This window comes from Schistocerca cancellata, chromosome 8, assembly GCF_023864275.1.
Source record: "Schistocerca cancellata isolate TAMUIC-IGC-003103 chromosome 8, iqSchCanc2.1, whole genome shotgun sequence".
NCBI lineage: Eukaryota > Metazoa > Arthropoda > Insecta > Orthoptera > Acrididae > Schistocerca > Schistocerca cancellata.
The window spans coordinates 548887531-548913140 of record NC_064633.1 but is presented as its reverse complement, the minus strand read 5'-3'; the positions used below and the strand labels follow the sequence as shown (position 1 = coordinate 548913140).

Genomic DNA, 25610 nt, shown 5'->3' with positions numbered 1-25610 from the left:
TCACGGGACCATATCATAGGAGCATTCTACAATACGTGATCAAAAGTATCTGGACACTCCAAAAACATACATTTTTCATATTAGGTGCATTATGCTTCCACCTACTGCCAGGTACTCCATATCAGTGACCTCAGTAGTCATTAGACATCATGAGACAGCAGAATGGCGTGCTCCACGGAAGTCACGGACTTCGAATGTGGTCAGGTGATTGGGTGTCACTTGTGTCTTACATCTGTACATGAGATTTCCACACTCCTAAACATCCCTAGGTTCACTGTTTCCAATGTGATAGTGAAGTGGAAATGTGAAGGGACACATACAACACAAAAGCATGCAGGCCGACCTCGTCTGTTGACTGACAGAGACCACCGACAGTTGAAGAGGGCTGTAATGTGTAATAGGCAGACATCTATCCACATCATCCCATAACGAGAGTTAACATTGGATGATTAAACAGAGGAAAAATGTTGAGTGGAGTGATGAACCACAATGCACAATGTGGCAATCCGATAACACCTTTTTGATAAAAACTTGTATCGGATGGGAGTAAATGCAAGTTACCTTTTAATCTAGTGTTCTGATGGATTAAGTCACCATTTTTCCTAATACTGTTATCATTTCCAATTACATTTTTTAAAATATTCGCCATTGTGCTATGGAAGATTGTGTTTTAAATATTGGTTAACATGACTGTCTAGCTCTGCTCCTTGTGACAATCCTAATGGGTCTTTTTTGGATTCTGAAAGTCTTCAGAGCTGCTGGTAAATTTCCCCAGAATATGAGTCCATATTTTAGAAGTGCATTAAAATAAGTGTAACAGGCAGAAATTAGAGCCTGTTCATTTACGCATCCTTTTAGAGTCCTTAAAAGATAGCAGGCTGTGTTCAGCTTGGCATTAATGTGTTCAATATGTTTGTTCCGTTTAAGGTCACTTTTAATCCAAATGCCAAGAAATTTTGTTACTTCTTTATTCAAAATGCATTGTTGGTTGATTGTGATATTTGGTTGTTGTTTTGATACTTATGGAAATTTATTGCTACTGTTTTCCTGTTGTTATTAAAAGCTGATTCATTTCTAACCATTTACTTAATTGATCTGTAACAGAGTTCACTTCTTGTTGGATATCTAATGCACACTTCTTGCTTGCAGTCACTGAGAAACAAACAAATCCATTCATTTGCTAATCCCCTAATGCCATAGTACTCAAGTTTGTTTAAGAGAGTTCTGTGGTTTACTATGTCAAAAGCTTTATTTAAGTCTAAAAATATACCTGCTGTTTTTCATCGGTGGCTTCTAAAATGCTCAGTTGATTTCTTACTTTGGAAACCACGTTGAGAACTGGCAAATATTGTTTTAGTTTTTACCAAATGAGGTAGTACAATGATTAACAAACTTACATCTCGGAGTAAGAGTGTTCAAATCTACATCACGTCATCCTCTAAATTGCTTAAGGCAAATGCTGGAATAGTTTGTTTGCAAGGGCATGCCAGTTTCCGTCTTTAATCCCCACCCCCATTTATGTTCATAAACTTTATTACCTTATTCCACATAATTTTTTTCCAGTCGTTTGGAAAATAGTATGTTAACGTAATGGGGCAAGAGTTTGTAACTTTAATTTTGTCACCAGCTTTGAATATTGGCATAAATTTGTATTTTTTAGCTTATCAGGGACAATGCCCATCTCTAATGAACAGTCACGTACATGAGTGAGGGAGTCAATAATGTTTTGGAAGGAGAGCTGTAAGATTCTGTTAGATATGCCATCAATTCCTGCTCAGTATGTTTTTAAATCTGTAAATCTTTGACTGTTTCCTCCCTGCTCACATCAACCTCAAACACTGATAATTTCAGCTTTGATCTTGTTTCCTGCTGGCAGCTGAATTCCAATAGAATTAGTTTTTATTACATTTAAGCTATTCTGATGAAGTATCTGCTGAATGTATTTACTGTTTCACTTATTCTGTAATAACAAGACAATATTGTTATTAGTTTTCTTGTTTTTCCCCACATTCCTTTAACTTTATTGTACAATTTTTTGCCTGTTTTATGACCTATTGTAAAATTTTTGTGTGTGTTTTGTAGTGCATGTGCACATCTGCTGTGCAATTATTCTCATTACAGATTTATTTCAGTTTTCTTTTTTTTCTGGCAAAGAAGTTCTAATTCCTTTAGTAATCCAGCCATTGCCTCTTCCATTACTTCTCATTTTAACCATTTTCAGAGGGCTTCCACATCATTCAGATTGCTTACTTTGCCCTGTTCCACAGCATCAGTATGGGATTATGATATATTTTGGGGTAGCAACAACAACAACAACAACAGTCATCTTCTTGACCCACAAAAGAGTTATAAGAGTAATCCACTGTGCACGACAAATTGATTCCTGAGGGCCCCTCTTCCAAAAGTCTTTGATATCCTCCAACTCTTCTGTATTTTTATTCTAGAAACATCTAAATATAAGACAAAGAATTTAAAAGAGATAAACAAAAGCTTTAACACAAATAGGTCTAGAAATATGTAGAACTCTTTGATAGTTAATCTCTTTGGAATAAAATGACACGTCATTGCAATTTTGCATGGTAGCATAGGCCACTGTTTTCACAACAGATCGAGGTGTGCATTTTCTAGCAGATGACAGTGCAGCAGTCAGTGAAGTAAGATTGTCATTTGAGGAGTGCAAGACTGTACTGAAGTGGTACTAGAAGTAAGAAAAGATGATGGAGGTGCAATTGCAATGGCATAATGTGTATGGAACTCAGCCACCAACATGTATAACAATTTATTGTATTCAACATAAATTTGAAGCCAATGGTACAGTTCAAGATTTGCATAAGGAAAGGTTTGGCCGACCAAAAACATCAACAAGTCCAGCTACCAGCACTGCTGTGTTGCAACATTTTACTAGATTACGTCAAAAATCTGTGAAGCTGGATGCATGTAACAGTGGGGTTAGCTGATCAGGCATATGACCATACTGAGGGCTGCAGAGTGTATGGCGTGCATTCCAAGGTCACTGCGAACGAGGGTGACCCAGATTGAAGGATGGAGTACTATGGGTCATTTGAAGTGATGTTTTGCTAGAATGTATGGTTTGCAGGGACGGTTATCTGGTCTGATGAGGTACAATTCAAACTGAACTGTGCTGTAAACCACCACAACTGCACATACTGGGCTCCTGAAAATCTTCATGTTCACGTGGGCAAACATGTTTATCTACCAGGTGTTAATGTCTGGTGTGGACTGTCATTGTGGTTTGATTGGGCATTCTTCTTTGAAGGTACCGTAACTGGTGAGGTGTATCTTTATATGCTGCAAACATTGATTTTACCTGCCATCTGAGAGGTGTTTGAAATGAAAGATTTTACCAAAAACAAGATGGTGCCCTGCCTCAGAGATGTCAGAGCCTATTTGGATGAAAAACTACCTGTATGATGGATAGGTCGAAGAGGAACTGTTGAGTACCCACCATCATCTTCAGACCTTACACCTTTTGACATCTACCTAGGAGGACCTTGAAAACTGAAGTTTATCAACAGAAGCCAGCTACACTGGATGAGCTACAAGAAACCACTGAGGCATCCTGTGTGGCTAAGACACCAACAACACTGACAGCCTCAGTTCAGTCAACAATTCAGTGGCATTGGTGTTGTTTGGCTACAAATGGGGCAGGAAATATAATGGTGTATAATTTTCTTCCCTTAATATTGACTATCAAAGAGTGTTTACATTTTTCTGCACCTCTCTGTATACACAAATAATACCAGGCAAAAAGACAAATTCCATGTCCAGTCTGTTATGATATCAGCCTTTAAGACCTTCACTACAAACAGTTCTATAGGAATGTAGAATGGTTTGACACACAAAATAAAAGGTGTTTCCTCATTGTCCTTGTTTTATAAATCCCTTAGGACATTCTTATAAGATCACTTCTTCTACTTAGCCGCAGAACTTTTACACCATGTGAAGTACAGCAGACTTGAAAGAAAGAATGTGCAAAAACTGCAACTGCTCCTAAAGTAAGAACAGAATTAATTTATTGGACTATTACAATATATTTTTATATTATATGTAATGTGTGTGTGTTTGTGTATGTTTGTGTGTGGGTAGGTGCATGCTGTGTGTGTAAGTGGGCATTCCAGACTGCATGTGCAAATGACATTGCCGCAATCAGCAGAGATTTTCTGGATGAATAAAGAACACATCAAATACTTTTCAGAAGTTGAGAAAGACTGCCTATTTATGATTGCCTTGACACATGGCTTTCAGGATGCTGGTTGGCATGAAGGAGGTCATTCTGTTTGAGATACATAATTACATTTTAGCAAAGAATATCTTCTCAGATTCTACAACAGATGGATATCAATAACACTGCACAAAATTTTCATGGATCACTTCTGCTACTATTCTTGTATGTGGAAGTGACCTACACTTTCTTCCAGATACTGGACACAGTTTTTAGTTCAAGATATCTACAGTATAATGTAGTTAAAAGAGGTGTTAACTCAGTTGCAAATTCTGTACATAATGTGATAGGGATTCCATTGGGCTATGGACTATTGTTTTATTTTTGTGATTTAAGCTGTTTCCCAACACTGCCGGCACCTGTATTGCTCATCTTTGTAGTGATGTGGGATTTAAGCTTTGGCAGTTCTGATCCTCCTTTGTAAAGAAAAATTTGAAAACAGATTTTAGCATTTCTTGTTTTGTTTTGCTTTCAATTCCTTTGTCATCCTTGAGAGTTTGGACAACTTTGGTGCCACTGATAGCCTTTCCTTGTGATCAGGATTTCTTTGGGTATTCGGAGGAGTCTTTCAGCAATATTAGGCTACGGTAATTGTTGAAGACTTTACACTTTGCCCTTTTGACAGCTAAATGCGTTTCATTCAGCATCTCTGTATCTATAGACCTATGCTCTGTTTTATATTGATTAAGTAGCAGTTGCTGTTTACTTAGAAGCTTCCATGTAGAGCATGTACATTATGGAGGGTCCCTCCATCATAAACACTTCAATTGATCACATATTTATTCAGACTTGGTCAACTGTCCTTCCAAACTTTAATCACAGTCCCTCTAAATGATCCTGCCAAGACTTAAATGTTTCACGTTCATCCTTGAGACACAACACTACTGCCTATTTTCCATTTTACTGAACATGTAGATCTTTCTACTTGTCTTTGACAATATAATGTAAGTGGATAGATACAAAAATCTACTCACCCAGCTGCAGCAGGAGAAAACATGCACACACAAAAAGGTTTAACTTATGCAAGCTTTTGGAGCTAGTGGCTCCTTCTTCCAGCAGAAGAGGTGAAGGGGAAGGAAGAGGGGTGAAGGAAAATGACTGCAGAGATTTAGGAAAAGAGGTACAGTTCAGAAATGTCACCCAGAATACTGGGTCAGGAGAGACTTTCCAGGTGAGATGAGAAAGAAAGGCTTTCCTTCTCATCCTATCTGGTAAGTCTCCAAAAAATGTTCAAACATGTGTGAATTCCTAAGGGACCAAACTGCTGAAGTCATCAGTCCCTAGACTTACACACTACTTAAACTAATTTATGCTAAGAACAACACACACACCCATGTCTGAGGGAGGACTTGAACCTCAGGTGGGAATGGCCGTGCAATCTGTGACATAGCACCTCTAACTGCACTGCCACTCTGCGCAATGATAAATCTCCCCTGACCTGGGTTTCTGGGTGACTTTTCCTGAACCTCTCCAGTCCTTTTCCTTCACCCCTCTTCCTTCCCCTTCAACTCTTCTGCCAGAAGAAGGATCCACTGGCTCAAGCTTGCATAAGTTAAAACGTGTGTGTGTGTGTGTGTGTGTGTGTGTGTGTGTGTGCATTCTCTGGTTGCCACTTGGTGAGTAGTAGTGAGTAGATTTTTTATCTATCCAATTATATTATACTGTCAAAAATTGATTATTTTCATTTCTACTTGTTTTAGTTGCCATTTGTGTTTTGGAAACAATTGTTGTTAGAACTGCCTTGTGGTCAGTGATATCAGACATCCTCCAAGAGGTCAGGCCAATTTAAGCCATTAGAACTAATATATTTCTGCCGTAAGTCAGCATCTGTGCTACCTGTTCTACTAATAAGTTTTCAGAGAGGTAATTAAGAACTGTTTTGCAGGATGTCTTGTCATGTGCACCATTTACAAAATTATCCTAATCAGCTGCTGAATGGCTTAAATTCTTTTCCAATGATGAAGGTATGATAGGGGTAAACACGTATTAGTGAGCTGTCTTTTCCTCTAAAGTTTTCCAGGTACATCAGAGAGAGAATCTGCTGGCTGATAGAGGGATCCAGTTATAAGTTTATGCCCAACCTGATACTGAGTCTTGCCCAAACAACCTCACATGCAGCTTCAATTTCTGCCTCAGTGGATTTGAGTTTCTTCTGTACTGCAATGAAAATACCACATCCACCTCTCCATAGCCTCTTCCTTTGATACACACTTAGATTTACTCCAAATTTCACTACTATCAGTTTCAGGTTTCTACCATCTTACTATATCTAGTAGTATGTGAGCTTCATTGCTTTGTTGATACATCTCAACAAGACAACAAAAAATTAAAGTTTTGCATGTGAAGTCACTTATAGTTGAGTAACATACAAAAAGAAAGCTTCATCTTATGGTGGCTCTCAAACAAAACATAATATGTACAATGTGAGTACTCCATAACATAAATTCCTGCACTTTAAAGTACATGTATGGTGCAAAGTGAATACATTTCTGTGTGTGTGTGTGTGTGTGTGTGTGTGTGTGTGTGTGTGTGTGTGTGTGTGTGTGTATGAATAATTAGTCAGACACACTGCTGAGTTATTCCTTTTTGAAAAATTGTTTGTAGGTTCTTCAGGATGGCAGCAAATAATGTTAGTATTGATCCAGAATTCACCAGGATATGCTCTGAAGCAACACTGCAATCAAAGAAGGAAGGTTTTTTCCTTGTTTATGCAGAATCTGTTGAAGACCAGCTTGGAGAAAAATGGATTCACAAGACATTTTCAAAGCTCAGCACAGATGAAGAAAGAATATCAATTTGCTATTCAGATCCACAGGTATAAATAGAAAGGCATGAAATTATCAGTTTAAAAAAGTGTATCTTATTTATTTATTTATTTTTTATTTATTTGGTCCTGTTGATTACACATTATGCAGCCAGTGTACAAATAATATAGGACAAGTCAATTGATGCAATTACATTAGTACATGAACATTTATACATTACACTGCACAGACATTGGTTTATTTAACAAGAACAATTACTTGCATGCAGTATTAAAGCCTGCAAACAGTTTAAGTGATTGTTTAAAATAGTAGAATAAGTGACAGTGCATATTTTTATGCTACTGACATTTAAGTAAATTTTCTTCATGGTCGTGGTTTGAATTGAATACAAATTTTAACTGTATTCCTTAAGAAGAGGTTTAAGTGAATGCTCAAAAGAGTGGGATACATGGGAGTTTACATTTTATCGTAATGAAACAGATAAATTTACATTTTGTCACCACAATTTCAGTTAAACTACAAGTAACAGCATCACACTTTATCTGTAAGGGAGTGCTTTTCTTAGTCAGTGTCCCCCACTCTTATACCTTATAGCTCTAAGTATTCATTCATTTTATAGAAAGTTTGTTCGATGAGGAATAATTTTAGTTTCCTTTTGAAAACCTGTACATTATTTATTTCCTTTTTTATATTGACGGGGAGCTTATTGAAGACCTTTATACCTGACTCACTGACTCCCCTATGTACTTTAGTGAGAGTTGCAGAGGGTTGGTGAAAATTTTTCACCTGTCTTGTGTCATGGTTGTGGATGTCACAATTTTTCTGAAACAATTCCCTGTTGTGGCCTACAAATAACATTGGTGATTATATATACTGACCTGTGATGGTAAGTATCCTGAGAGATTTGGAGAGACCTCTGCAAGATGTCCCATTAGGGACCCCACATATTAGCCTCACTGCTCGTTTTTGTATTCTGAAGACTTTTTCGACACCTGCAGCATTTCCCCAGAAGATTATGCCATAGGAGAGAACAGAATGGAAATATGCAAAATATGACAACAACATTATTTCTCTGTCTACTAACTGATGGAGAGCTCTTAGTGCAAAGCACGATGAGCTAAGTTTCTTGACCAGCTGATCAATTTGTTCTTTCCATCTTAGGTGACTATCGGGATACCTAGGAATTTTGTATGTGTGGTTTCATTAATTTTGTGATTGTTAACATGTATTTCAGGAGCTTTATTTTTTTTATTTTTTGTCAGAAACTGTATCATATTGGTTTTTGAAAGATTTAAGGTTAGGCTATTCGCAGTGAACCATTTGTGTACCTGAGTAGAGACTGTCATGGCTGTATCCTGCATTGTGGAGTTGGGTACCATAATTGTTATAGACTGTCTAATACTATTGTTTTGTTAGCATCCTGCTTTTTGTGATAATGCTTTAACATTAAAAAAGATTGCAATCAACCCTCATTTACAAACTGAGCAAATGGAACTTTGTAGGTGAATCACATAAAATATCCAACTGGCTCTTTTCTGTAAAATGAAACATTAATTTGGAAATTCACGTTTATACTCAATAATGAAAATGACTTATCACAAGTAATAAGAAGTAGTTTTTGGAGCAGGAAATATTTCATTCAAGAACTGAGGATCACTTAACAAAACTCAAAATTTTACAGGAAAAGTATTTTTTAGTGTATTCAACATTGCTGATTCTAAAAATTTCAAAAATATAATTCAGCTCATCCCATAGAAAGGGGTTAATGAAGGAATTATTGAAGTTCATCACTAATGGGCTTTATTGAGAAAAAATTTGCAAATTACACATTTTTACAGAACTCAACATACCAACTTTTTCATGCATGTTTCTTCTTTTATTAAGCTAGATGTTTTAAATTCAATGATCTCTTTGGTATTACATTCTGTGTACAATATCAGAAGTTTACAATGTATTAGCAAAATTATATTTTTCTTGAAATTTAACACATGAACAGAAGTTTTCGCAGTAACAAAATCCATTTTTCACACTTAAACCAATTATGAAACTCATAGTCATATATTTAAATGATAACTGAAGAAACAGTACATATTTTAATAAAATTTAGCATTTTATACATCCTCAGAAAATGTAGTTGTACATAACGAAATAATAAGAAACTAGTTGCATGAAAGAAATTTAATTTCTGTGCTGGTTTCAGGCACTTACTGCCATTCTTCAGAAGGTTATACCTATCACATTATTTGTGAGTGTCAACGATAAGATGGATACAGCAAAATTCCATGGTCATGTGGTTCACAGTGTCTGTACAAAAATAATACAAATAAGTAAAACAACAAGTGGAGACATTATGCCAGAACAGGAGCTAATCAGCTGGTTAATTGTGAGCAGCTAATATTAAAGTACCAGAAACTATTAAAAACGAATTTTGAAAAAAGTGGTGGTTGTTGTGTTCTGTTAATGAAGTATCTGCACTAGCAGAAGAGAAATGCGGAAAACCCAAGTTCGAAACGATTTATTGGACTCACTAAAACGAAACAATAATACAGTCTCCAAAAGAACAACAGACTTGATCCCAACTGTGGATCATCACAAATATAAAATAACAAATAATAATAGAAAAGACCCTTCTCTTCACGGGGAGATATCACAATAAAACAATTCTACAATGTCAAGATGTCTGACAACTAATCCAAGTCCATCTGCAGGAGATTGGCCAGCTAGAAGAGGTGTCTGGCCTTGGCTGCCAGGGTGGCAGCTCTGTATACTTCCAAGCGGTGCGTTGAACTGCTCTTTGCCAGCAGTGTGCCACCCTATAAATCCTGTTTGGCGGATGTAACTGCCGGGTCACGTGCTGGTGTATCAGAGTAGTTCCTGGGCTAGCTGTGACCTCTAGTGAAGCTGTTCTGCAGGCTTCGTGAAAGGGTAGCGATGCCTGGGGGCCATTGGTGGAGACCTGGTGTTGTGTTGTGTGGTTCTGTGGCTGCCGGTAAATATTTGTGTTAACAACACAGACGATGTAGATTTTCCTGGTGAATACACGCCTTGTGATGCAGGCATCCCGTGTTGGCTGGACATGAAGTGGGGTGCTAATGCAGTAGGTGATACTATGTATGAAGTGGGTGGCCACACAAGACCTCCCCCCCCAGGATGAGTGGAAGGCTCTTCTTGATGTCAGGCTCCAGGTCCATTGGTGACAGGACTGGGCATGGTTGCAGGTGCAGGATCCACCTCCGTGGGCATAGGGACCTCTGCTGGAGGGTCCACCTGGAGTGTGACCGGTGGCGATGGTGGAGGCGGCAGTTAGGCAGGGAGAGGAGTGCTGTCATTCCCAAGGGGTGACAGCCATGGAGACTGCAGAGGGGCCTGCTGCAGACCTGGCTGCTTTGGATGCCTCCAACTCCATGGTGGATGAAATGGACCCACTGCTGCCAATTTCCTTCGTGCAGTCAGTTTTTCCCCACATGATGGCAGTGATCACTCTGACTGTGCAGTTGGATGCCACTCCTCTCCCTTTTCAAGTGGATATGGGGTCCTCTGCTACCATTATCGATGGGGATTCCCACCATCAGTTGGATTCACCGCTGCTTCTTCCGTTATGTACTTCCCTGAAGAGCTACAGCAACGACGTCATCTGACTGCAGGGCTGATTCTTGGCTTAGGTCCGGAACCTCACTCATGATGTCACAGCCTGGGTTTTGGTCCTCGCTGCCCCCAAGGTCACCAACTTATTGGGAATGGATCTTTTTCCCTTACTGGGCCCCGAGACACATGACTCAGGTCCAGCTGTCCAGTCATTGTTGGCAGACAATCACTTGCAGCAGCTTCTGGATGACTTCCCAGGCATGTTCTCTGCCACATCTCTGGAGGTCTCCAGGTTTGAAGCCCATATCGAACTTCTCCTCTCGGTGGTCCTGAAGTTCCACAAGGCTTGCTCGGTACCGTTCTCCATCCATGACAAACTACAGCAGGAGCTTTGTGGCCTAGAGGCTGAGGGTATCCTAACCCCAATCCACCATAGTCGTTGGGCTACCCCAATCATGGTCCTTGAGAAGCCGAACAGAATTTTAAGGCCACTGTCAACACTCAGTCTGTTATTGACTCCTATTGCATCCTCGTCGCCACTGAAGTATCAGCATTAGCAGTATATAAATGCGGAAAACATAAGTCCGAAAACAATTTATTGCACTCACCAAAACGAAACAATAATACAATCTCCAAAAGAACAATAGACTAGATCCCAACTGCAGATTGTCATAAAAATAAAATAACAAATAATAATAGAAGGGAGAGATCACACTAAAACAATTCTACAATATCAAGACATTTGTCGACTATAGCAAGTCCATCTGCAGGAGACTGGCCAGCTAGAAGATGCGTCTGGCTGTGGCTGCCGGGGTGGTAGCCCTGTATGCTTCCAAGCAGTGCGTCGAACTGCTCATTGCCAGCAGTGTTGTGCACTATAAATTCCGTTTAGCAGATGTAACTGCTGGACCACATGCCTGGCGTATCAAAGTAGTTCCTGGGCTAGCTGTGACCACTGGTGAAGCTGTTCTGCAGGCTCCATGAACAGGCAGAGATCTCTGACAGCCATTGGTGGAGACCTGGTGTTGTGTTGTGTTGTGGCAGCTGGTAAATATTTGTGTTGACAACACAGATGACGTAGGCTTTCTGGGTGAATATATGCCTTGTGATGCAGGCGTCTCATGTTGGTTGGACATAAAGTGCGGTGCTGGTGCAGTAGGTGCTACGATGTATGAGGTGGGCAGCCACAGCAGTTAACATGGTCCTTATATTAATACTTAACTTGCAGAATTGGAGGCATCCATGAGAGTTGATGAAATCATTCAGATTTTTACATTTATTCATAAAAAATCTGTACCAAACAAATTTTCCCTAGTACTGATAACACTGAGCCAAGGATGAACTAAAAAGTCAGCAAGACTGATGAACATTGTACATGCAGTTTCAGCCATGGTCATTTATATAATGTTTCGCAATCATAATTGTGTTTATGTCTTTGTTTGGCTTTACACATCATAAGTCGAGTAATTTCACTGAAAATTTCACATTAAAATTTGCTTGATGATTTAGAAGAACATAGATAGTTCCTGTCATCTGGGTACAACCTTTTATTCATTACAGACTTCTCCTGAATTTCTAGCAGTCACTGACTGCGACTTCATTAAAATGCTAACTTAAGACTGCCACCATGAAAAGAAATATGCAACTTTAGCAATCACTATATTATCTTTGATTTGTTTAATTGTCACTCTCTCCACGTAAAATTATGCTGTTTCCTTGGCACAGCTACACTTTTGGTGCTAATTTGCAGTCAAGATGGATACTCACCTTAACAGAACAATGCTAAAATAATGTCTTCAATCTTTTTTTGTTGTGTTCAAAGGAGCCACCCTAACACCCTGACACTCAGATTCCATCATCGACTCTCATCACATTAGCATGGCAGCAGCAAACATGCAAGTCATGTGTCCACAATTCCAGTAAGGACATCCCCTCCTCTTGATGCACAGTGAAACCACAATAATAGTTCAACATGTCTGTGGAAAAAGAAAACCCAATGATGGCTTGTTGATTCTGAATTCACTTTTACACAACAAAGCTATTTAGCATACTCAGAAAAACACAGCCATGCTATAATGCAGGTGTGAACATCAATACTTAATCCCAAACACATCAGGAAAAAAAAGGAGCAAAATAAAATGTTCTCTGCTTGAAGAGGTGGAAAGAGAGAATGAAATGTCAAGGGCAAAAAATATGCTCTCCAAAAATGGGACCTTCTCAAAGTCTATGACATCTAGCACAGTAATGTGACAAACTGGAGAGAAGGATTACCTTGGTGTAGTCCTAGCTTGCCAAAAGTTGATTCTACTGGCCAATTTGAGGATAGTATTGCAAAGTTTCCCACATTCATCTAGTTATATATTGGCCCTGGGCTACAGTTTATCTAAACAACTGAAAAAGTAGCTTTTAAAACACTTTTTGTTCACCTTCAATTATGCCCATTAACCTAAAAAATAGGAATTATGAAAGTACTACAATAAATCCATTAATGTGAACAAGTGTGAAGTTTAATAAGCAAACAAAGTTTTATGGAGGGCATAAACCTTTTTTCTTAAAGTCTATTCCTTGTTTCTCCACTTTGAGAAATATTAATATGGCATTTTTATTTATTTACAGCATGATTTTCTCATGTTTCACATTTCAGATTTTATTTTTAAATTTTAACATAGCATCATAGGAGTATGAATAAATGTTGTGACTGTTTTTTAGATTTATTTCATAACTCATTGGATAACATGTATTTAATCATATGAGGATGTAAGTTCAAATTGTGGCATAATAATAAGATAACGTTTAGGTATGAAAGTAATCTACCTTAAAAATACTAAGTAGATAACTATCTGGCTTTTGACATGCACTGAGTTCTGTGTACTTTGTGCCAAATTTAGTTATTGGACAATGACATGTCTTCATACCACCAAATCAGTTATTTCAATACGGGAAATTTTGATATTACTCCTTCTTGGCAAAATTTCTGCATATGCCCATAATTGTAATAATGATTTTTACAATATTTCCCTTTTCTGGCAAAATTACAAAACTTTTCAAATTTATGTTTCATGCTACTTAATGAAACAGTTTTTCCCCTTATTTACATTGAGCATTAATACTCACTCAAAAGAATTAGAATATTAATTAGTATAATTTTCTTTCCAGAAAATAAAACTCTTCAAAATTTGACATATTTATATGAAAACTACGTGAATTATGTGATGTTAATGATACAATGTTTTATATATCCCTATTATTATTATTTGACTTATAATTAGTCAACTTTTTCATTTATAGAATGATGAGTACAACAAAATGAAAAATTATAGAGAAATAAGAAAATTGAAAAATGATAATGTAGTACTATGAGGCAATTTTAGGACTGAAAGATTAACTACGAAAAATGTTATACGCAAGTGTATCATGTTCTATATCAGTTGTGCATCATATTTTATGATATATGGATTTGGGTCTGTTACAACACAAAACTCAATCCTGTATCTATACTCTATGACCACTGTGAAGTGTATGGCATAGCGTACTTCTCACTGTACCAGTTATAGGGATTCTTCCAATTCCATTCACATATGGAATAGGGTAAGAATGATTGCTTAATATCTCAGTGCTCATTGTATTTAGTCTAATCTTGTCTTCGTGATCTCTACACAAAGGGGCTTCTAGTGTATTCTTAGATTCCTCTTTCAAATCTCGTTCCTGAAACTTTGTAAGTAGGTTTTCAGGAGGTAGTTCACATTTATCTTCAGGTACCTACCAGTTCAGTTTCTAAGCATCTTCATCACCCTTTCCCATGGGTTAAACAAACCCTGCTCTTCATTTTATATATTCAATATCCCTTGTAAGTACTATTTGGTATGGATCCTGCATGCTTGAATAATATACTAGGATGGATTATGTGAGTATTTTGTGAGTGATCTCCTTTGTAGGCTCCCTCATATTTTACCAGCGAATGAAAATCTGCCAATTGCTTTACCTACAACTGAGCCAATATGATCGTTCCATTTTATATACATTAGGACCTCGATTAGACATTGAAAATCTATTTAAAAAAATGCAAAACAGTTTTTTTTCTATTTCTTAAATTTTAACTTTGTGACTGGATCATGCCATTTCTTTCCTGTCTATACGTGCATAGCTGCAGCAGATGGCTGCTGTTCCAGGTATTTGAGGGCAGTCTTGAACTGCTTCTTTGCTGTATACTGGCTGATCTTTTCATCTTCTTCCTTTTCTTCACCATCTGACTCCTCTTGGTCAACACTATATTGTCACAAAGTAAGATCGATGACCTAGTCATCTTCCAAATTCTTCATTGGTGACAATAGCAACATTATCTTCTATTAGCCATTCCTCTACATCAGCAGGTTGGATATCGTTCTGAAATGTTTGCAAATCAGTCACTAAATCTGTATTGTCTGACTCGTTAGCTTCTGGAAGTTCATGCTCCTGGTTTAGGCTAGGAAAACATTTCTCCATGATTTTTGTAGAGTAGTTTCTTTAAGTTCTTCCCAATCTTTCACAACTGTGTAATTTGTATCTTTTATGATAAGACTTTTCATTGCTTCAAAAGTCTCACAACACTTTTCTATTTTCTCTAACAAAGTGCTGACATGTGACCTCCTGTAATGTCATTTTAACCAGTAATGCCCTGGTTCACTGGTAGGATTACTAAATCCATGTTGGGGGGAGGGGGGGGGGGGGGCATAGCTTTTATGCCACCTTGTTGAAGCTCAGACTGAGAGGAGTGGCTTGGGGCCTTGTCTAAAAATACAATTATGTGGTGTGGTAGACTTTGTGATCTCAAGTATTTTTTAACAGTGGGAACAAATGCAACAAAACTATTCTTTAAACAAATTACCATTCATCAAAGGATTTTTTTGAGCTTTGTAATAAATAGAAGTGCTGACATGTTTATGGTTTTGAAGGAGTGTGACTCGTGCATTGGACCTTTTGTGACATCATCATTATCAACATTATCAATCGATAATGCTAGCACACTTTTTGGCATGAGGTGTAGATGGATGGTTGAACACATGGTCAGATAATCTCAGGAGTCGGTTAACTGAAGGCCAAATAATTGAGGTTCTACTGTACTTACAAACTGTTGTACCCAAGTATTTGTATGATGTGACTGATTCAAATTTTGGCTTACTGATATTGCAGTCATAGGATACTACATCTATGATCTTTTAAAACCTGCAGCCAATCTTTTGACCCTTTTGACTTCTTGTCAAGACCTGACAGAATATTTGAGCAGTCTTTTCCAGACAGTACTTCATTATAGATAACTGCACATATATGAAAAGTCTGAGATTACAATTAACACTGTCTGCAAGATCATAAATATACAATACTAAAATTTAAAAAAGTTAGTCTTAAAGGAAATTTGTAGAAAGGCTTGGACTAAAAGTAAAGATGTTTATGTTATAACTCAGTGGTCCTCTGACAAGTTAGTTACATGTTTCATGGGTTACTTGTGTGAAATATCATACTCACATGGAACTAGTCTCTTTATAGGGATTTAACTTAATTTATGTTTAAATACGGCCACACATGTACCATTTGCAAATGACTTCACATAACAAAAAATAATATTTAATTTAAAAGTTGAATCAAGTGTGCAAAACTTCTTTACTAAATTAGCAGCATGATTCAAAATAAAAATTATTCTTTGAAGTAAAAGGAGTTACCAGAAGGAACTTTTTTAGCTATCATGTTTAGCTTTGCTCTCAGTCATTTAATATTACTATAAAAGTGATCAAAAATCTATCTATCTTATGCAATGGTGTAGCAAATGCACATTTATACCTCTTTAGAGAACTGCCCTGACTCAGTGATGCATTACGTATTTCAAGAGGAATAGTACATACTCTGCCAGCTGTCAGATACTTCTGCCAGCAAACCTTGCCGCAGTGACCACATTCCAGTAAACCAGCAGGATCTCCAGTCACTACTCAAATCCTTAGGCGCATCCCAGAACCTCTCTCCGGAGTCCATCTCTCAACTCACCCCTACCACTCCCTGCACTCCTACCTTCTACATCCTTCCTAAAGTTCATAAACCTAACCACCCAGGATGCCCCATTGTAGCCTGTTACTGAGCCTCCACTGAGAGAATCTCTGCTCTCGTAGATTAACACCTTCAACACATCACCCGGAATCTACCCTCCTATATAAAAGATACCAGCCATTTCCTCCACTGACTCTTCACAGTTCCTGTCCTTTACCACACAGTGACCTGCTCGTCATGGTTGATGCCACCTCCCTGTACACTAACATTCCTAATGCCCATGGCCTTAATGCTGTTGAACACTATCTTTCCCAATGCCCTATGGATTCCAAACCAACAAACTCCTTCCTAGTTTCCATGACCAAGTATATCCTCACCCAATATTCCTTCTACTTTGAAGGCATTTCCTACAAACAAATTCGGGGTACAGCTATGGGCACCCGCATGGCACCATCCTATGCCAACCTATTCATGGGCCATCAAGAGGAATCCTTCCTAAACACCCAGAAACCTAACCACCTCATCTGGTTCAGATTCAGTGATGACATCTTTGCTATCTGGACCGAAGGTGAAGACACCCCATCCACATTCCTCCAGAATGTCAACAACTTCTCCCCCATTTGCTTCACTTGGTCCTATTCAACCCAACTAGCTGCCATCCTAGATGTTGACCTCCACCTCAAAGATGTCTACATCAGTACCTCCGTCCATATCAGACCTACTAACCACCAGCAGTACCTCCACTTCGACAGCTGCCACCCATTCCATATCAAGAAGTCTCTTCCGTACAGCCTAGACACTTATGGTCGTTGCATCTGCAGTGACAAGCAGTCCCTCTTGGAATATACCGATGGTCTCACTGAAGCCATTACTGACTGCAATTATCCTCCCAACCTTGAACAAAAATTAATCTTCTGTGCCTTATCTTTCCAGCCTCAAACCACCTCCCAAAGTCCCATCGTCCAGCCACAGAGGAGCATTCCCCTCATAACTCAGTACCATCCAGGATTAGAGCAACTGGTTTACATTCTCCGCTAGCATTTCGATTACCTCTCATCGTCCCCTGAAATGAGGAATATTCTGCCCACTATCCTTTCAACCCCTCCCCCTGTGGTATTCCTTCGTTACACAACCAATGGCTCCCAATCCCTTAACTCATAGCACATATCACTGTAATAGACCCAGATGCAAGACCTGTCCCATACATCCTCCTATCACCACCTACTCCAGTCCAGCCCCATCAAAGGCAGGGCTACCTGTGAAATCAGTCATGTGATTTACAAGCTAAGCTGCAACCTCTGTGCTGCATTCTATGTAGACATGACAACCAACAAGCTGTCTGTCCGCAAGAATGGTCACCACCAAACTGTGGCCAAGAAGCAAGTGGACCACCCTGTTGCTAAACACGCTGCCAAACATGATATCCTTCATTTCAATGACTGCTTCAGAGCCTGTGCCATATGGACCCTTACCACCAACAACAGCTCTTCTGCATTGCACTGTTTGGAACCTTCATTGCAATACAGCCTACATTCCCATAACCTTCCTGACCTCAACCTTCATTAGTCACTGTCGTCACCCATCCAGCCCCCTCCCTGTTCCCATTCCACACACCCAGTCTTTTTATTTCTCTCCTTTTCTGCTACTCCCCCCTCCTCCCCCTCCCCCACCTCACTTTTCCCCTGCCCTCTGTCTAAACTGCAGCACTTTGCTGTCCGGCACCCCCACCACACTATTCCCCCTCCCCCCCCCCCCCTCTTCCCTGTCCCAGCCTTGTCGTTACCCCCATCCAGTCACTTCTCTAATTGTGAGAATCTTTTTGTTGTGCCTATCTGCGACTCAGCATGTCTGCTATATGGTGAGTAGCAACTTTCCTTCTCTAATATTGGTACATACTTATTATTTGGCAACTTTTCTATAATATTTTATTGGATACACCACCAACTGCATGTAAGTTTTATTTTTGAGAGCATATATTATCTTCTTAATATGAGGTAGGGAAGTATGTGAAAGTACCAGATGACTAAATTTTAAGGGAGTTGCTTTCTCATCATACTGCTTTAATTTTTATGCTGAACTCCTTGACCACACTGTCCTTTCTACATTTTAGAAATGATTATAAAAAAAATATTTTCTATTTGCAAGTGGTCATTTATAGCATTTCCCATAAAATCAACGGAGATGACATTCTGTGATCTGTTGTCCTGGTCCCTTGTTCCATACAAGTTAACTCTGTTAAGTCAATTATTTATTTTATACTTATGTTCATATTTCTAGACATTTTAAGAACTGTTCATAATAAGTTTGAGTAGAGAATTCCAACAACTTCTACTCAATTTGCTTCACAAGATCCATCTCAACACAACAAGCCACCTTCCTAGATGTTGACCACTACCTCGAGGATGGCTACATCAGTACCTCCGGAAGGACGACGGTTCAATCCCGCATCCGGTCATCCTGATTTAGGTTTTCCGTGATTTCCCTAAATCACTCCAGGCAAATGCCGGGATGGTTCCTCTGAAAGGGCACGGCCGACTTCCTTCCCAATCCTTCCCTAATCCGATGAGACTGATGACCACACTGTCTGGTCTCCTTCCCCAAACCAACCAACCAAGTACCTCCGTCCATATCAAACCTACTAACCACCAGCAATACCTCCACTTCGACAGCTGCCACCCGTTCCATACCAAGACATCCATTCCGTACAGCCTACCCATGGTAGTCGCATCTGCAGTGACAAGCAGTCCCTCTTGAAATATACTGAGGGTCTCACTGAAGCCTTCACTGACCGTAATTATCCTCCCAAACTTGTACAAAAACAAATCTCCCATGCCGTATTTTTCCAGTCTCCCACTATCTCCCAAACTCCCACCGTCCATCCCCTCATAACTCAGTACCACCCAGGACTGGAGCAACTGAATACATTCTCTGCCAGGGCTTCAATTACATCTCATTGTGCCCTGCAATGAGTAATGGCCTGTCCACTAGCCTTCCTACCTCTCCCACAGTGGTATTCCACTGTCCACCGAACCTATACAATATGATCACCCTTCCTTACACAACTGCTGCTCCCAATCCCTTACCTCATGCTTCATACCCCTGTAATAGACATAGATACAAGACCTGTCCCACACCTCCTCCCACCACCACCTACTCCAGTCCAGTCCGCATTCTTGCTTCCCGAGAACAGGATCCTGGGTTCGATTCCCGGCTGGGTCAGGAATTTTCACTTGTCTTGAGATGACAGGGTGTTTGTGTTGTCATCGTCATTTCATAATCATTCATGAAAGTGGTGAGTTTGGACTGAGCAAAGGTTGGGAATTTGTATGGGTGCTGATAACCATGCAGTTGAGTGCCCCGCAAACCAAACATCATCATCATCATACTCCAGTCCAGCCACTAACATCACCTATCCCATCAGAGGCAGGGTTATCTGCAAAACCAGCCATGTGTTCTATGAGCTAAGCTGCAACCACTGTACTGCATTCTATGTAGGCATGACAACCAACAATCTGTCTGTCCGCATGAATGGCCACCGATAAACTGTGGCCAAGAAACAAGTGGACCACCCTGTTGCTGAACACTCTGCCAAACATGACATCCTTCATTTCAATGACTGCTTCACAGCCTGTGCCATATGGATCCTTCCCACCTACACCAGCTTTTCTGAAATGCGCAAGTGTGAACTTTCCCTGCAATACATCCCGCATTCCTGTAAAGTCCTGGTCTCAACCTTCGTTAGTCGCTGTCCTCACCCATCTAGCCCCTTCCCTGTTCCCATTCCAGCACTAAACAGCAGTCATTCCATCACCACACACAGACTTTTTATTTCTCTCCTTTTCCTCTGCTTCCCACCCCCCCCCCTCCCCACCTCTCCCCTGCCCTCCGACTAACCTGCAGCACTTCACTGTCCGCCATCCCCACCACACTATCCCTCCCCCTTCCCGACACAGCATCCTCCTTAGCCCCATCCAGTTGCCACTTCCATTATATACTGGCACTGCTGCTCGCAATGTGGTTTCAGTTGCCTGAGACTGCAGTCATGTGCATGAATTTGTTTTTGTGCGTGCATATGTGTGTCTGTTGTTGATGAAGGCCTTATTGGGGAAAGCTTTAATTGTGATAGTCCTTTTGTTGTGCCTATCTGCAACTCAACATCTCCTCTAAATGGTGAGTAGCAATTTTCCTTCTCATAATATTGTTACATTCAATTTTGGATTTTCCATTGTTTGATTCATATCAACATATATAAACACTTAATGTTATAACGATGATGATAATAAACTTCAAATCCAGATTCAGTGGCGAAAAAAGGCTATGTGATACTATACCTCAGTTATGCTACTACTCAGTTGAAGATTTCATATAGAATGAACCAAATATTAGAGGAATGTAGTTTATCAGTTGTCTTGTTATGTAAATATAGATGTCTTTTCACAAAAAAGTTAAATTAATTTTTAAACACTGCTCTAACTTTTTAACTATAGTTTTATATCAGTGAAGTTGTATTGCCCAATTTTTGATGTGTCTCCTGAACGCTAATCAAATGATTGGCATTGTATATTATGAAATGAATTAATCACAATTCACAAGCCACTTCTGAAAAACATGAGTCAGAACAGTACACTAAATTCTTAGAAATCTTCCTGGAAAGGAAATGGGGTTAGCAGTCCACAGTGTGAAAAATTTTTAAGTATGCCATGCTAGCCTAATGTGTTACCACAGCCGGCCGATGTGGCCGTGCGGTTCTAGGCGCTTCAGTCTGGAACCGCGTGACCGCTACGGTCGCAGGTTCGAATCCTGCCTCGGGCATGGATGTGTGTGATGTCCTTAGGTTAGTTAGGTTTAAGTAGTTCTAAGTTCTAGGGGACTGATGACCTTAGAAGTTAAGTCCCATAGTGCTCAGAGCCATTTGTTACCACAAAAATTGTTCATATGCACTCACCAAATATCTTGTTCACCTTTTAGTATCCACAAATTTTATGTATGGCAATAACTCTTTTGAAATCCTTAAATCCATGGATTCTCATGGGCAAATTTAAGTAAAATTTCTAATCATCCTTAGAAAACGCTGGTTCATACTCGCCACCAGCATTTTGTTGTATTCACCAAAGAAATTTGTCACCCGGAATAAAGGGTAGCAGAAAGAGAACCCCCTATCAAAGAAAAGTTGGTACTGTAATTCAGTGATATGCTTGTACACATGCAACCAGACTCATCACAAGGTGAATATTACTAGAGTCAGTGATGAGTGACAAATTTAATAGTTCAGACAAGGCTGTTGTTAAACAGTTTTAAAAAAGTGCATCTAAAAAGATCAGTGAATGGTCTCAAATAATGCAGGAAACAGGAGTTACAAACAAATACCTTTACTGGCTTTCAAAGTGCTCATCATTAGCTACAACGCACTTCTGACATCAGTTGTAAACCTGTTGGAAAGTGTTAGCAAACGCTTCTTGTGGAATCACTTGAAGTACTGTCATGTGTTGTTGAATATTTGCATCATTACAGCAGATAAGACCTGGTGCTACCAATGCAATCCAGAGACCAAGAGACAGTCAATGGTAAGGAGTTCATCTTCCCTGCTCCCAAAACTAGTGGGATGACAAAATTCAAGACCAAGACAATGTTGATTGGCTTTTTTGATGGCAACTGCTTGACCCTTGATGAATTTCTACCCGAGGGAGGTAGGGAAGATGATGAACACCATACAACTGACTATCGCTTGGTCTCTGAATTGTATTGGTGGCATCAGGTCCCATCTCTTGTACTGATACAGACATCCAACAACCTGTGACCACAGTGCTTTGAGCAATTCCACAAGAAGTGTTTGTTGACAGTTTCTGAAAGCTTTGCAGCTGATGTCAGAAGTCTGTTGTAGCTAGTGGTGATCACTTTGAAGGGTGGTAAAGGTATTTTATTTGTAAATCTTGTTTCTTTTATTTTTCAAAACCATTCGCTAAACTTTTCAGATTCACCTTGTTGTCCAATTTAAAATAATAATAACCACTTTCACAATCAGCATTGACTGGCCAGTAATCACTTGTCGATAGCTTCAGGACTAAACTGCAATAACTACAGATCTGTGACAACTACGACAGTGGTGACAACTGGTCAAAACTGGTCATTAACTTCTGGGCAAAGATGTGCAGCTGCTCTTACTCATGATCAGCAGATGAATGTGCATTTATGATCTATTTGTCAGATGCACAAAGTAGCTCCTAGTTTCAGTGCTCCATATGGCACGAGACACAAATATCGGCAGATAGCTGGACTATTTTCATGTCTTGCGGTGGAAGCACAACAAGGTTACTGTGCTGTGAGCTCCCTATAAGGTGAATGACCAGAATGATGTGGTGTCACTGTGGAGAACGCGTAGTTGGTAGTGCTTCTGTAGTTGTTGCTGTGTACTGTGTCCAATGGTCTACACAGCACTTGGCTTAAAACAAATTCTAAATGCTTTGCCTTTTTTGAGTAAAAGTGTACAATGCAGGCTGCAACTATTTAGTAGTTGGTCAAATATTTAGCGACACTGTTGAGACCTTTTCTACTACAATATGCATGCTATCACTATAATTTAACAAATTTTATTAAAGGATTAAAAATGCTTTGGTTTAATGGCTCTGGTATATTGATTCTTTGTCAGTGACTGGCACCAAATTTGAGTTGTTTGCATCATTATTATGCATTTGTTAAGCCGTACTTACTTTTATTTGTTTTGAATGAATTGATGGTGCATCTTGGGTAGTGCACTTTCACTGATAGTGTTGAATTGATTTATGGAGGATTCTGAAGAAAAAGCAGTTAATATTAAATTTCTGATGGTATTCTTGAGGTACGTTCCTAATGCCATCATAGTGTGGCCTCATGGTGAAAGTTAATTGATAGGGTACTCATAATTATCAGGTCTCTCCAAGGGAATATTAAATTTACTATTGAATGGGTATCTGCTGTCTTACTTTGACAGAATGAAAGAGGGTGTCTAGCACATTTTATTTAGTGTGAGCCCTCCCATACAGACCTATACTTGCAGCTTTTCAGCTGCTGTCATTCTTCACAGACTATGAGAGTCCATGGAATTCCACAGAAATTTGTCTAAGAGGAGGCAAGTTGCTCAAATTGACTTTCTTTATATAGCAGATTCAATAAATTGGAAGACTTATGCACTAAGTGCTAAAAGGTACATTAAATGTAACATATGTTTAATGACTGATACTTTTTCCACTCGGTATATTTTTGGAAGTAAACTAGTTTGAAACCTAACAGCTAAGCGTATAACATTAGCACATGCAAAGTACATCTTTTACATTTTTCTTATTATTATGGGTACCACAGTTCTTGAGTTAATGATCTGAAATCACATTTTTGCATGATTCAATTAAACATATCCAATAAGTTCGGAAATGGAGCTATGAAGGAAGTATTCACTGAATGTATTTGTATTCGTTTACCAGAACCAAAAATGTTAAAATGTTAAGAATTTTGAGTAGAAAACAAGTCTGAAGGACAGAAAACCTATCTATGTGACAACAAAAATAACTATCAAGAAATTCCACTCTTTAAAACTGGAGGAACAATAAATAAGGTTTAAAAATTGCTCTTACAACTTTGACGCTATATACAGGGTGGTCCATTGATCATGACCGGGCCAAATATCTCACGAAATAAGCATCAAACGAAAAAACTACAAAGAATGAAACTTGTCTAGCTTGAAGGGGGAAACCAGACGGCACTATGACTGGCCCGCTAGATGGTGCTGCCATAGGTCAAACGGATATCAACTGCGTTTTTTTTAAATAGGAACCCACATTTTTTATTACATATTCGTGTAGTACGTAAAGAAATATGAATGTTTTAGTTGGACCACTTTTTTCGCTTTGTGACAGATGGTGCTGTAATAGTCACAAACATATGGCTCCCAATTTTAGACAAACAGTTGGTAACAGGTAGGTTTTTTAAATTAAAATACGGAATGTAGGTATGTTTGAACATTTTATTTCGGTTGTTCCAATGTTATACATGTACCTTTGTGAACTTATTTCTGAGAACGCATCCTGTTAGAGCGTGATTACCTGTAAATACCACATTAATGTAACAAATGATCAAAATGATGTCCGTTAACCTCAATGCATTTGGCAATACGTGTAACAACATTCCTCTCAACAGCGAGTAGTTCGCCTTCCGTAATGTTCGCACATGCATTGACAATGCACTGACGCATGTTGTCAGGCGTTGTCGGTGGATCACGATAGCAAATATCCTTCAACTTTCCCCACAGAAAGAAATACGGAGATGTCAGATCCGGTGAACGTGTGGGGCATGTTATGGTGCTTTGACGACCAATCCACCTGTCGTGAAATATGCTATTCAATACCGCTTCAACTGCACGCGAGCTATGTGCTGGACATCTATCATGTTGCAAGTACATCGCCACTCTGTCATGCAGTGAACATCTTGTAGTAACATCGCTAGAACATTACGTAGGAAATCAGCACACATTACACCATTTAGATTGCCATCGATAAAATGGGGGGCCAATCATCCTTCCTCCCATAATGCCGCACCATACATTAACCTGCCAAGGTCGCTGATGTTCCACTTGTCGCAGCCATTGTGGATTTTCCATTGCCCAGTAGTGCATATTATTCCGGTTTATGTTACCGCTGTTGGTGGATGAAGCTTCATCGCAAAATAGAATGCATACAAAATATCTGTCATCGTCCCGTAATTTCTCTTGTGCCCAGTGGCAGAACTGTACATGACATTCAAAGTCATCGCCATGCAATTCCTGGTGCATAGATATATGGTACGGGTGCAACTGATGTTGATGTAGCATTCTCAACATCAACGTTTTTGAGGTTCCTGATTCTCGTGCAATTTGTCTGCTACTGATGTGTGGATTAGCTGCGACAGCAGCTAAAACACCTACTTCGGCATCTTCATTTGCTGCAGGTTGTGGTAGATGTTTCACATGTGGCTGAACACTTCCTGTTTCCTTAAAT

The 25610-nt window shown here is 39.3% G+C and overlaps 1 protein-coding gene across 2 annotated transcripts in view; it reads left to right on the top strand.

The window, feature by feature from the left end:
• The window catches only part of LOC126095248 (SET and MYND domain-containing protein 4-like), a 169318-nt gene that overhangs the window by 15942 nt on the left and 127766 nt on the right, over positions 1-25610 (top strand). For both annotated transcript variants that reach the window (XM_049910001.1, XM_049910002.1), the window contains exon 2: positions 6848-7058. In XM_049910001.1, the coding sequence (XP_049765958.1) occupies positions 6858-7058 (201 nt within the window). In that variant the 5' untranslated portion in view covers positions 6848-6857. The remainder of the gene's footprint in view (positions 1-6847; positions 7059-25610) is intronic.